Below are 14,706 nucleotides of genomic sequence, written 5' to 3'. Positions count from 1 at the left end.
GAGGCGGTTCCTCGCGTCCGCAAGTCAGCGGTGTGCGCACCGTAAGAACTGAGTGAAAGACACCTGCTGTGCAGTGTGTGCAGTGTGTGTTCTCCCGTGATTGGTAGCGTTTTACGCCCCGCCGTTTCTGTAACTCTGACAGTAATGTGAAGTGTAGGACAGGTGCAGCTCTCTCTCTCTCTCTTCCTCGCTCTCTCTCTCTCTCATATTTCAGTCCGTGTGTGCATGTGTGTGTAGGGTTAAATGTCAGTGTAAATAGTCCATTTGTGTACAGAATGATGTATACAGTAGTTCCTGCAGATTTCACGCGAGGCATGTGGCTTAAGTCTGTTACAGTGAGAGTTTTTTTCTTGCTTTCGGAGGGAATTTTTATTTGTTTTTTTGTCATTTTTTTCAGTAGGTGCTGTTGAGGTTACGACACTAAACCTCAAATTTTAGTTTTCTTTCCTTTCACTGTAAATGTATAAAATGTCACAAGGAGAAAACATCTCTAAATATTTGAAATAAATATTATAAACTCTGTAATAATTTATGACATGTTTTTGAATATGATTTTTTTTTTGTTAGTTTGTTTTTTAACCCGCTATGGCAGTGGTTCTTAAACTGTGGTAAAAGTACCACTGGTGGAACTCAAAGCACCCCTAATGTGGTACATACAATAGATGATCTCAGAAAAAAAGTTATGCTTGAATTCAAATATTAAGAACTAAAATCTATAAAGTTTCCACCTGTAATTTCCAACCTGTAATATTATATTTGTAATAAAGGAGAAAAAAATAAGATTTTTTTTTATGATAAAATACAAATGCACAACAATCTTTATTATAAAAGTCCAAATAAATTATCCCAAACACAAAACAATATAAAATAAACATAGCAAAAACAAAAAAAACAAACAAACAAACAAAACAAAATCGTAAAAAAATTAGGAACGTATTTACATGGCATTTCAGAACTAGTTTAAATTAAGCAAATATTGGTCAAAACTGTCGTAAAACATTGGCCCCACAAATGGATATTTGTTGGTAAGCATAACACACACTCAGAAAGAGAAGAAAATTAACAAATGCAAAAATGAAAAACAAGAACAAGATAAAAGAATCAAAAGAAGGAAAGATTTCAAAGGACAAAAATGTGAATTTGCTGTCCTGCGATAAGTCTAGACTAGCTAGCCTAAATTGTTCAAAAGATAAGAAACGATTGGAAATAGTTGTTATGGACCTCAAAATTAGTTTGGAAGTTAGGGCGGCCTGTCACGATAATTGCGTCATCAAACTATCGTATGATATGTGGGCATAATCAAACTACTTGTTTTGTTTTATTTTTTAGAAAAGTACATCATTAGTTACCAAAAATCTTTCAAACTATTATTAAAGAAAGCATGTGCTGATATGACCTAAAAAAAGAGTATCATGATTAATTGAATTATTTCACCTCGATTATTAAGATATAACTCACAGCTCATGCAGAATGTGTGATCTGTAACCTAGTTTGGGGGAAAAAAATGTGAAAAAAGAATGAAAAACATAAATAAATAATTTAGAAAGTTTTGAATGTCGATTTCAAAAAAATAAATTATCATTAATAAATATATAGTTAAAAAATGAAAAGTTATCGTGACAGGCCTATTGGAAGTTCAACCCCAGTGACTTTTCTTTACATTTTTTTCTTTTAATGGAGTTTCTCGCTTGGCTTGGCTTTAGTGTCGTCGTAGGTAGTGCTGCTGCCTTTATACTGGGTTTCTGGACCTTATGGACATTTTAAAGTGGGGAAATTTTCCAAAATTCCAAATTTTCTTCACCCCACCTTTTCTTCGTATTTTCTTCATTTGGTTATGTCCACTGAGTAAGTGACCGCCGCAGCCTCTGTGCCCGTGATGCTGTCCACGATGGACGTCAAGGATCTGAGGTTGGCTTGCTCGGAAGAATCTTCGTTGAGGAGATCTGGAAGGAAAGATGGAGGTGAGAACTTTTTTAGAACTTTGCGGTTTAGAGGTCCAAGCCATTTCATTTTTTTTTTGATTGCTTGTACTTACCATCATGAGTGGAGTTGTAGGCCGTGGCACAGTGTTCCGACGCACTGCTCCACTCGGGACTGCTACAGCAGGTGCTGCCAGAGCCCTGCTCACTGGAGGATGACACCTTTAGGGCACAAACACATGCACTTGTCAATCACAGCTGTGCCACTCCCACTCGCAACCAAAACAGCTTGACAGTTGGCTAGTTTTGAGGAATCTTGAGGATTTAGAGGTTCATATAATTTTGTTCATTCTAACTAACAAAAAAAAGACAATTGCCAAGACAACTAAACTAAACTCAACTAAACTCAACTCAACTCACCCTCTGAGGGATGGTGCCCCTGTAGTGCAGTCCAGCTTGCTCATGCTCCTGCTGGTTAAGGGAACTGACCAGTGCCTGCAGCTTCTCAATATACTGGATGGCACTCCTCAGGATCTCCACCTTGGGGAGCCTCTGGTTGGGGTTCATCAGCGTACTACGCTTCAGGGCCTCAAAAGCCTCGTTCACCTTTTTGAGCCTCCGCTTCTCGCGTAGGGTAGCCGCCCGCCTCCGGTCCATGGTTACCGACTTGCGCTTGCACACCTTGCAGGCCCACGGTAGGCACTGCCCCGGGCAGTGCTGCTGCTCTTCGGTTGGCGAGAGCGAAAGGCTCAGCGAGGACGACGGTGACGGCTTGTCCTCCAGCCCTACGCCACTGGAAAGAAGTCTGCTGTCCCCGCAAAGCCCCACCATGGAGCTCCTGTCTTGGTATCCTGCTTGGTCAAATCCTCCGTTCAGCCTGGAGCCTGGAAAGAAGTTGTCACCGCCTTCGTAAAACCTCTGGTCGGGGAAGAAGTACGGGTTGGTCTCGAAAAGCTCCATCTCAAGGCTCGAGGACGCAGACGTAGTTTGACGTAGACTCCTCTGGCTCCCACCGGCTCTGTCCTCTCTCTTCTGCCTGCGATCTCCTTCTGGCTCCTGCCTGCCTCGCTGCCTGGTGGTGTATCCCCAAGCTCGTGCCGAGGAAGATCTGTGGGCGACAACTGCTCCAACACCAACTGCAGGGGTGGCATTTAAACCCTCTGCCTCGTGTTAGATCACTAGGTTAAATATAGCAGAGGGCCTGGAGAAACCCGACCCGGCCTTTAGCTGTTGCCGCACATCTAAACTTTACATCTCTGTCCAGTCACGCCCCCCCTCACCCAAATCCCCAGGAGATACGGAGTTTTGGGGTTTTGTTTAAGGAACGGCGTCAGGCCACTGCTGAAAGTCCGGCAACATGATCCCGTAGCAAAGGGAAATCAAACGGATCACGAGAGATTTAAACGAGCGATCAAGAATCGCTAATTCAAGTGCCTCAATCAAAAAACACCACCCTTCACCCTTTAAAGGGTTAAATTTTATCAAAAGTATATGCATTTTATATAATACTGTAATATTGTCCAGGCAGAATAAACATCATTTCATTATGTACTGTACACTATAAATATACACTATATGCATATACATATATATGCATATAAATTAACATCCCAATAACACTTCTTTGCATTCTTTAGAATCAGTGCCTTAAAAATAATTAAGGGACATCACCCTTTATCCTTTACCTTATCCAAAAATATATACAATATATTCCAGGCTATATTATCATTATATAATTATATACACTTATATATTGACACACACACACACATTTATATTAATAAATGTATGTCCCAAGAACACTTTTTTAAAAGTACACAATCCCTAAATAATCTTTTTAGTAACACTTTCTATGAATGTCAAATCTACAAGATTCTATAATGCATTTATAAGGCCTTCTAAACATGGGCATACATATTAATAAAACAAAAGTAACACATTATAATTATATGTCATGAGGTTATAATTATAGCCCTACATTACGAATTGCAATTATAATGCGTCATAAGCTGCTCATAGTATGTTACATGTCTGGGTTAAGATATAATGTACCTATTAATAATCATCTAAATAATCATTCCCATGATGAAGGTTTGAAAGTCTGTTACTTTCCCGAAACATACAGAAGCAACATTATCGATTACTTTTATTCTTATTAATTAATGAGTAATTAAATATAAATAAAATGGATTTGACACCACCCTTTACCTCTTAAATTGATTGTTCCCTTTTGGGAAGGTGTCAAAAATGTGTTTTTTATATTGTAATTTAGTATTTATAATAATATATGTACACACACACACACACACATTATATATATATATATATATATATATATATATATATATATATATATATATATATATATATATATATATATATACACAAAAATTCCTATGATACGCAGGTGTATGTAAAAGGGTATGTATAAAGTATATAAACTTTATAAACAAACCTACAGTATATAAACATTTATTTATGATGGCTTTATTTATTAAAGCAGTTGTGCTAAATGTTATATTTGTCAATTCTTATGTAATTTTACCTTTTTTAAATGTAGTTTTATGACATCAGATACATGAAGAAATAAATATATATCAATATTACACTACCATGCCAAAAGTCATGGGACTGAAACCAGCATTGTGTCCCTCTGAGGTAACACCGTATTATAGTATTTTTATTATTATTATTATTACGTTTTTTTTTTTTTTTTTTTTTTTTTTTAATGTCTGGTGCTGGTCCTGGTACAGCGCACTGGACTGGACCTTCACTGTCCGTGACCCCGGCGAGGGAGTTAGCCTCTCCGGATGCTGGAAATCCCAGTTGGACATGTCTGACCTCGTAGCTCACATGCTAATTCGGATGAGCTTCCGATTGGAACCTGTAATGAAGCTCAGGCTTATTTCTGGCTCCTGATGCCGCAGCAGCAGCTATTCGAGCCTCACACAATACATGGCGAAGGGGGTTTTTCACCATCCAGCCCTGGCACAGCTCGTACCCCCTCCATCTTCACGCTGTCAGGAAACGCTGTCCGCTAACTGCGTGTGGAAGCTTCATCGCTCATCTGAGATTCATTTAGAGTTTTACACATAATCAGGTGTAGTGGCAGCCAGTTACTTAAAACATCTGAGGTATTCGTGTCGAGTTTAATACTCAAGAGATAAATTTAGGGAAGTAAAGCCGTGTACATTAGCATGCTGCGCTAAACTTCCCAGCTACTCTTATTAGCTAGACTGTGGGTTAGGTAATACACTGTGTCAGGCCTTTTCTGTTTTGTTTACCTTAGAAGTTGGATGTTGGAGCTGAAAGGTAAGTGTTGTCACACCCCAAGTTGATATTATTCAAGTTAAAAGTGCCAATAATTAAACATTATATCAAAACATAGCTAGCTATAGACTTTAACCAGTTTAACTAATGTTCTAACAATAATTTACCATTGTTATATGGTAAAACTATGTCCCAGTTCACCATTGTTGTCAGTGTACCAGGTAAGCATTGTTAGCAATGCCAGTTGAGAAAATTAAGAAAATGGATGAATAAATAAATGAATGAATATACATCTCACTATGTGCTGCCACTTTTGAGATATATCAAATAAAGTATGCGCCAAAAAAAGCTACTTTTATTAGCTTTTGCTATGAGCTTTTATTGATTCTTATGGAGTTTATTATGGACTGCTTATTAGCTTTTGCTATGGGATTTTACAGATTCTTATTGGCTTTTGCAGCATTCTGTTTACTTTGTTTACACACTGTTTACTCAATCAACCAACCAACCCATCAACCTACACTCCCAAGTAACCCACCAACCAACCAACCATCCCACCAACCAAACCACTCCAACAAAAGCAGGATGAGGTCCCAAAACATATGGAACATCTGCTCTTCTTGTCTTGTACTCTCCTTTCGAGTATGTTTACTTGCCCTAATGTTAGAGCTTTTATCTCTGTCACTGGTTCCACCAATTAACCCATTAATCAACCCACCAACTCATCACACATCCAATCAACCAACCCACCACCTAGTCAACCAACCAACCAACCCACCACCCAGCCAACCATCCAACTTACTCAACACACAGTCAGCCAACCAACCAACCTACTAACCTACCTCCCAGCCAACCATCCCAACCTACTCACCAACTTACTCGCCAACTACTCAACCAACCAACCAAACCAAACCGTCAACCAAAGTGTCAACTACACAATCCAACAACCCACCATCTACCCAACCAATCAACCCACCAACCAACCAAACATATAAAACCCAGCCAACCACTGGTGATTTTAGAAGAAACAATGAATGATTTCAGAAGAAAAAATAAATGAGCAGTTGTCTTCTCTCTATATCAACTTGGTATATGTTTACTTGCCCTAATCCCAGAGTTTTTATCTCTGTCCCTGGTCCCACCAACTCATCACTCAACCAACCAGTCAACCCACCACACAGACTACCAACCACCCAGCAATCCACCACTCAGCCAAGCAGCATCCAACTAATTCACCATACAGCCTACCAACCAACCAACCCATCAGGCAGCTAACCAACCCACCAACCATCTAACCAACCAACCTAACACCCAGCCAACCATCCAACTAACTTACCACACAGTCAGCCAGCCAACCAACCAACCCACCACCTAGCCACCTATCCAACCCATAACTCACCACTCAGCCAGCTAACCAACCAACCTACTAACCAACCACCCAACCAACTCACCACCCAGCCAACTACCCAACCAACTCACCACACAGCCAGCCAACCAACCAACTAACCAACTACTCAACCAACTCACTAACCCACCCACCAACTACCCAACCAACCTACCAACCAACTAACTAACTCACCACACAGCCAGCCAATCAACCACTTAACCAACACATCAAACAATGCCAGACCTTAGCTACCTTTCTCCACAGGTCTGAGTGGAGGCACCGGTGGCCCTCAGCCTGCAGTAACCCTAGCTCTGCAGGCCTGGCAGGATTAGGAGGCAGTGCAGTTGGCTGTCAGGTTAAAATGTGATGGATGGTCACTGATGGCAGCAGGAGCACAATGGGGCCTCTGTGGCCGAGAGCTGGACGCGGCACCACGCCACACTCACTCACTAGGCCTGCTTTTAACCCCACTGTCAGCACAGGCCCAGGCCTAGATTGCAGGGTGACAGCCGCACGCACCCCAGTGTGCGCACACACACACACACACACACACTCACTCTACGAGAACACCGCTCAAAGAGGAAAGTACTTCCTCAGCGTTTAGGAGAGGTCGTCCATCTGCTGCTCCATGTTATAACACAGTCTTACTCTGCGCTTTTCTGTGTGATGTTTACACTACCATGTGTTTGGTGTTGTTAGTGTTTGGACTGCAGTGTCACACAAGAAGTGAGCTCATTTTAGGGATGACACTTTGCATGCACTATATGTCGAATCTTTCTTTATTAAATCATTTACAGTATTTCTGCACCCCTGTATTGTATCCTATTTGTATGTTCGTTTATTTAATATACCTTTATTTTTAATATGATTTAATTGTGGCACACTAATTTCATTAAATGTTACTAATTTGAATATATAGAGAGCACATACTGTATCTTTCTCTTTGTTTGATTTTTTTACATTGTAAATTTAATATTGAAGACTACATTAAAGCTATTCAGGAACATTTCAGTGTTTTCGTGAGGTAGAGTCACCTGGAATAGTTTCCTCAGCGTTTTGATGGAGGAGTTCCTGGAGGTGCTGAACAGTGCTGAATAGTTGCTGCTTTTCCTTCATGATGTGAAGCTCCAGCTCATCCAAATTCACCTCAAATCACCATCTCAGTTGGGTGAGGGTTAGGTCAGAGGATTGTGGAGGACAAACACTGTTTACTAAAAGATTAATTAAATAAATAAAGAAAGAAAAACATTGAATGAGAAGTCATGTCCAAACTTTTGACTGGTACTGCAATATATGTTTATATTTAATTAAATGTTTACCTATTGTATCTGTCTATACACACCTTACACAAAAGAGTATTTGAGGAGTTAAGATGGGCAGAGGATCTCCAGTTTATAACACGTTTATAATGTTCATCAAAGAAAGATTGAAATGGATCTGCCTATTTCTACCTCTTCAGTGCATAATATCATTGAACCAGTCAAAGAATCAGGAGGAATTTCAGTCCATAACGGGCAAGGACACAAGCCCAAACTGAACACCTGTAATCTCTAACCCCTCAGGCGGCAACAATCCATATCTGAACTTGCTACATATATAGCATAGTTTTAAAGAACTGCCAAAATTGACAGTTTAATACTGCAGCAGCAAACAGTGGACACTGTAGCTCCAAGCCAACACACTGTGACCACTAAGAACACAGAATAAAGGTAACTTGTTCTTACAGCCTACAACACTGAGAGCAGGCAATATACCCAACATGTACAGTACTAATGCATGCCCAGGATCAGGTAGCTTTGGGCAACAGACAACACAAAGATGCTAAGTAAGGGAGAAGCCACACCCAACATGCAAATATATGGTGCCAGGAGCCTATGGGAAAGCTGTATGAACCAACACTGATGAAAGAGCCTTGGCACATGTGTAAATTACAAAAAGTTGGTTGAAAACCCATTTTTTCATTGTCTCAACAATATTTTTTTAATTTTGAGGTTGAAGTTCTCTGGTAAGTAAGTTCACCCAACCTGATAATATTAGTTCTTCTGACTAAAACACAAAATTTTAGAGTGAAGGACCCAATCTTACACCCTGCGCAAGGCGCGTAGCAATGCTCATCGCTATCTTGCGCATGCATCATTTAAATTGCAAAGGTGATTGTGAATATATCTACGCTGGTGGTCTGGAAATAAGGTGTGTTCAAGTAAATTTCCATATTGCTATATTGGCAGTGGAAAACACAGATTCACCAGATTCACGCATGCAGTGTGTCTGCGCTGCCAAGACAGTGATGAACATCTGAAGGCTGACTGTTTTGTTGGGGTTCAAAACAGTCAGCCTTCAGATGTTCATCACTATCTTGGCAGCGCAGACACGCTGCATGCGATTGAGCGATTCAAGTCATGCAAGCATACTTTTCCCGTCTTTACAATAGCAAAGACACACTAACACACCCTAAATTAAGCAACACGTTCAAATAGGGCCCTAAATCTGGGAAAGACTATCACAAAAAGGAAACACAGTGTATTGGGGTGAGATAAATCAGTATTCCACATTCCCATATTTTTTACAGTAAGAAATAAATTATTTGTGAGGTCCAGATTAAATGTGAAAAGGACCATCCAGACTGTTATCAGCAACAAGTCCAAAAGGGTTAGGGTCTATTATAGTATGAGGTGCGTTTTCCAGGGATGTTCATGCATTATTCAACAAAACAATGCAAACCCACATTCTGCATACATTACAAAGCCATGGCTGTAGAAGAAGAGAGTTAGGTTAAGGTGGGACAGATGATGAGGGTGCGTTTGATTGGGTGGTGGTGTGAAGCGACGTGCTGTGCATTGCTGCTACTGTGAACAGTGCTGTACTCTTCCTCAGTGATGGGCAGCAGCACATTGCGGGACAGCTGCCGGGGGGAGGAGGGGATTGGCCTCTGGTGAAGAAATGCCCAGAACGTGGCCGCATTAGCCACGAATGTTCACTCTCTTCTCTAGAAAAAAGATTAAGGCCTGCGTTATTGCCCAAGCTCGAGAGTGCCCCGTGCCCGTAGTGACTGCGACAGATGCTCGGCCACTCCAAGGTTTGGAAATGGCCTGCTGCAGGTTCCTCGCTCCGAGGGGCTGCTTTCTGGGCTTATTTGCACTGGCTAAGCAGCAGGTCAAACCAAATAAGTGCTGAAATGGTGTGTCACGGTGCGAAGTGCAATTTCGTATGATGAAAGATTACTTTCATTCTTTGTTACAGGCAAGATGACAGCCCAACGTTGCGTTAATAAGGTCCTGCAACCGATGGCCCTACCTTTTCTGAATGAGCTCTCATCCTTATACTATGCCATGGGAAAATGAAAAGGCTTGGAATGTTATTGAATGCACTAACAACAAACTTCCAAACCTACGCAAAATCCGCGGGAACCACATGAGAATATTTGAGCTGCATGGTATGGTTTATCACAGGACGCCATTAGGAACCTCGTCAACCCCATGTCAAGGCTTACACACTACTTTTGAGCTACTACAGTAAGTGTCGCTTAGTAAATATGACCAAGAGTTGCCCATATCAGTCTGGTAACCTTTATTTTAGTTCCTTCTGGGTGCAAATATTTTCTATTCAACTATTTCTTTGTTGATGACATGTATTATATTAAAAACTCTTTAACCCCTGAGCTTATTTTTCTGTTATTAGACTTAGGGCTGGTTTCCCAGACCCAAATTAAGTCTAAGTTTCCATAGTGAAACAATATCAGCAATATTCTATCGTATTTAAAATCTATGCTTAGTCTACATCCAGAGAACTAGTCTTTAAAGTCTATTTACCAATAACCACAATAGTTTTATGCCAAACGTAAAGCATCCCCAAAACATAATACTTCCACCACCATGCTTAACAGTCGGTAAGATGAATTTTATCGAGGGACAGCTGGATCTAGACAAGTTTATAGGTACCCTGCTTTAGGTGGTAACTGGTTTTAGATGGTCTAAACTGGTTTTAAACGGCCATAGTTTTTTTTGAGCTAGCCAGACTATTTGTTCTGCAGGGAATAAACATAAAAAAAAATCTACACTAAATCGAATCTAAAATGCAGTTTCAATAATAAAACAATATTGACACTTCAATGTACAACTCAAAACCAATCTTAGCTTAACCTACATCCAAGAAACTGGTCTATAAGGTACATTTACCAATAAACACAATAACTGCCACCACCATGCTTCACAGTAGGTCAAATGAATTCAGGGAGGCACAGGTGTATTTAGACAAGTTTATGTGTATTTACAAGACCTGCTCATCCAGAGAAAATCATATTCTATACTGGTAAACTAGTTGTAAAAAACATTTTGGACATCTTGTGACTATGTTGATCAACCAGTATGGTCAAGCTTGATCATGCTGGTTATATACAGTATCTAGGTTATTAAGAAAAGCCAAACAAAACATGACCACATATTGGCCTGTAAAAAATGTCCATAAAAATTACAGTGAAAAACTGTGAAATGGCAACAGAAATAAACTGTAAAGCAAGAAGAAGCTTATCGGTGTAGAATAAACATTGAAGGACCATAAATTAAAAAACTGTCAAAAATGTTATTTTTAATTGTTTTAACATGCGAAATATACACTGTAAAAAAAAAGAGTAAAATTTACTGTGAAATACTGGCAGCTGTGGTTGCCAGAATTTCACCGTAAAATTAAAATAAACGGTTGTCAAGAATTATACTGTAATATCTTCTACATGGCAGCCGTTTTAATTTACGGTAAAATTCTGGCAACCACAGCTGCCAGTTTTTCACCGTAAATTTGACAAGATTTTTTTTACAGGGTAGGCTTTTTACAATGTAATCTACTTTTTTCACAAGAATATACTGTAAACAAAATGGTTTATGAATATGAAATTTACTGTTGACAAGAATTAAACTGTAGTATCTTATACATTTGCAACTGTTTATTTTACGGTGAAATACTGGCAGCTGTGGTTGCCATAATTTTACCGTAAAATAAACGGTTTCCATGTAGAAGATATTACAGTATAATTCTTGGCAACCGTTTATTTTACAGTGAAATTCTGGCAACCACAGCTGCCAGTATTTTAACGTAAGTTTTACGTTTTTTTTTTTTAACAGTGCAAGAGCTAAGCTGGCCACCTACTCTTACTGCCAGCTGGCCAGACTGTTTGTACTGCAGTGTATAAAAAAAATACAATTCCAGATCCATCCATTCTTACAGTTCAGCATTATGATTTAAGATCTTTTATAATGCAGTACATAATACATACAGAACTGCTTATGTGAGCCTAGTCATATTTAACTGTAGGTGGGTGATGCAACCTGTGAGTAAGCAGTGGGTATAATATTAATCTACAACTTTGCATTCTGGTCTGTCGACGCTGAGTTGCTAATGACTCTTGCAATTACGCTCACAGATTTAGCCCTGGCTCTGGCTTCACTGATTGGATCACTGGTTCATTTCCTGCCTGATCCACTCTACTTTAGACCCGTTCTCAGTTTCAGTACTATTTTTAATAGGTATGAAGTGGCTGACTTTCCCTCACGGACTGGAAATGTGGAACACTTAAGTGGCCACTCACTAAAATAGGGCAGGAGGGAACAATGAGTCTGGAAGTTTTCAGTTTCCAGAAACACTTGGCTAGGGTTTTCTCAGTGAGCTAATTAGCTAGCTACGCTAACTTTGTTTTCCTTTGTTTTTTGACAAATTACTTTGACATCATTTTGTTGGCTAGGATATAATAGGTGAGCTAATTAGCTAGCTAAGCTAATAATAATGCTAGGTGTTTTTTCTGACATAATATACCCAATTATTTTGAATAAAAATATAATTACTTTGTCTTTTGTGTGCACAATGAGTAGGACAGTATTTAGTTTCCAGGAGAAACACTTGGCTAGACTATCATTAGAGGGCTAATTTGCTAGCTAAGCTAACTTAAATTATCTTTTAAGTGTGGGCAATGAGTAGGACAGTTTTCAATTTCCAGAAACACTTAGCTAGGCTTAGCTAAGCTAACTTTGTCTTACTTTTAATTTTGAGAAATTACTTTGACATACTTTGACTTAGCATAATATACAGTACCTAAGCATTTTTAATAAATAAGCATGACAATTTTCTGTTTTCAAGAGAAACACTTTTCTAGGCTATCATTAGTGGAATAATAAGCTAGTTAAGCTCATTTTAATGCTAGGTGTCCTTCTGAGAGTGGTTAGCAGAATATATCTAATCTTTTTGAATAAAAATTTAATTACTTACTTTTGAGAAGGTGATGAGTACAGCAGTTTTCAGTTTCCAGGAGAAACACTTGGCTAGGCTATCAATAGTGGGCTAATTAACTAGCTAAGCTAACTTGAATGCTAGCTTTTTTTTCTCAATAAAAAACATAATTAATTTGTCTTAAGAGTGCACAATAAGTAGGAGAGTTCGGTTTTCAGAAACACTTGGCTAGGGTATTCTTAGTGAGCTCATTAGCTATAGCTAAGCTAACTTTTTTCTTAAAAAAACATTTAAATAAAATTACATTGTCTTTTAGGTAGATAATAAGTACGACAGTTTTCCATTTTTAAGAGACACTCTCACATAGCTAAGCTCATTTTATTGCTAGGTGTTCTCAGAGCACTTAGCATAATAAACTAATTAACTGATCTTTTTGAATAAAATTCAATAAAAAAATTAATTAATTACTTTGTCTTTTCATATGTCATTTTATCATATTTACTTTGTGTTTTGATGCATCACTTTGTCATAATTACTTTTTCTTCTGATGGGACAATGAATATGACAGTTTTCAGGAAAAACATTTCAGTAGAACGGTTTTATTTTTTTTCTGTTATTAGACTTAGAGCTGGTTTCCCAGACCCAAATTAAGCCTACTTCTTAATATTAAATCTAAAATAGACTTTTAATAGTGAAACAATATTGAGATCATAATGTACAGTATATAAAATCTAGACTTAGTCTACATGCAGAGAATTAGTATTTAAGGTATATTTACCAATCACAAAAAACAAATCCACAACATAATACTGCCACCACCATGCTTCACAGTTTTTTGAGTTGAGAATGAGTAGGACAGTTTTAGATAACTAAGTATAAAATACTTGAGCCATGTGAAAAATTGCTTTGTTTTTTAAGGTAATTAATATTACATTAATATTTTAATATTAGACGTTAAAATCAGCAGTTACACAGCATACACTGATCAGCCATAATATTAGTACAAGTGAAGTAAAAACACTGATTAGTCAAGTGGCAAACTGGTAACAGGGTGATGCAATCACTACCAATGCCAGCCTAGGCTAATGCTAACAAATGGTTGCTTGGGGCATAAAATGTAAGACATATTTTGGTTGGACTTGCCTTTGACAAAACATTGATAAAGGATACTACTGTTTCGCTACACACTGCCTTTATGGGCTGTTGGTAAAGCCCGCATATTTGTTGACTTGACCTCTAGCACCTCCAAGGCACCATCTCAAAAATTCCCTTGAGCTAAATACAGTAATGGGATGGCGTCTAGTATTCCACTATGGGAAAAACAGCAAGGCCAAGCTTACGACAATACTCCTACTCCCATTCCATTCTATTAGCAGATCTAATTCCTTCACTGCTATGTGTACTACTGTTTACTACACTGCTGTCTATAAATGCCAATTTCCTTTATTGACATAATAAGAATACTTTGGTTCACTCGTTCTTCTGTGTGACCAGAGGCCCGCGGGTACTGCTAATATTCTTAAGGTCTTCTGAGAAGGCTTTTAAGTCTGGAATAACCAGTCGACTGCACTGGACCCAGTGATACCGCAGTCACTGGGTCCTTTTATCAGCTAATAATCCCCTACAACAAACAGAATGGAAGGCATGCACATGTGCAGCTGTCCGAGTCTTAGTGCAAGTGGTGTCATGTTAAGTCACAAGAATGATCCCAGCTCCCAGAGTGCCCTGCCCGCCTCACCCCGCACTGGCATGCTACTTACTGTTAGCAAAATGCTGCCGTCCAAGAGACCGCAAACAAATCGGACATGCTTTAGGGCTGAAAAAATGCTTAATCATGCTGATATTGTGGGATGAATGTGTGTAATGGTATAGGGTGTGTGTAGACTGGCAGTTCGAATGAATCGCTCAGATGTACAT

The 14,706-nt window shown here is 39.0% G+C and overlaps 1 protein-coding gene across 3 annotated transcripts in view; it reads right to left on the bottom strand.

Moving 5' to 3' along the window:
• Positions 1 to 800: 800 nt before the first annotated feature.
• Positions 801 to 14,706, bottom strand: part of myog (myogenin) — a 61,191-nt gene continuing 47,285 nt past the window's right edge. For 2 of the 3 annotated variants that reach the window (XM_022682702.2, XM_049471961.1), the window contains exons 2-5: positions 7,611 to 7,787; positions 2,340 to 3,027; positions 2,036 to 2,141; positions 801 to 1,943 (exon numbers count right to left, since the gene is read on the bottom strand). In XM_022682702.2, the coding sequence (XP_022538423.2) occupies positions 1,825 to 1,943; positions 2,036 to 2,141; positions 2,340 to 2,879 (765 nt within the window). In that variant the 5' untranslated portion in view covers positions 2,880 to 3,027; positions 7,611 to 7,787 and the 3' untranslated portion in view covers positions 801 to 1,824. Of the gene's footprint in view, positions 1,944 to 2,035; positions 2,142 to 2,339; positions 3,552 to 7,610; positions 7,788 to 14,706 lie in introns of those variants that run through there. The other variant, XM_007247759.4, reaches the window with a different exon arrangement.

Source organism: Astyanax mexicanus, chromosome 24 (assembly GCF_023375975.1).
Source record: "Astyanax mexicanus isolate ESR-SI-001 chromosome 24, AstMex3_surface, whole genome shotgun sequence".
Taxonomy (NCBI): Eukaryota; Metazoa; Chordata; class Actinopteri; order Characiformes; family Acestrorhamphidae; genus Astyanax; species Astyanax mexicanus.
Note: the sequence above shows the minus strand (reverse complement) of the source record. Positions and strands in the feature narration are given on the sequence as shown.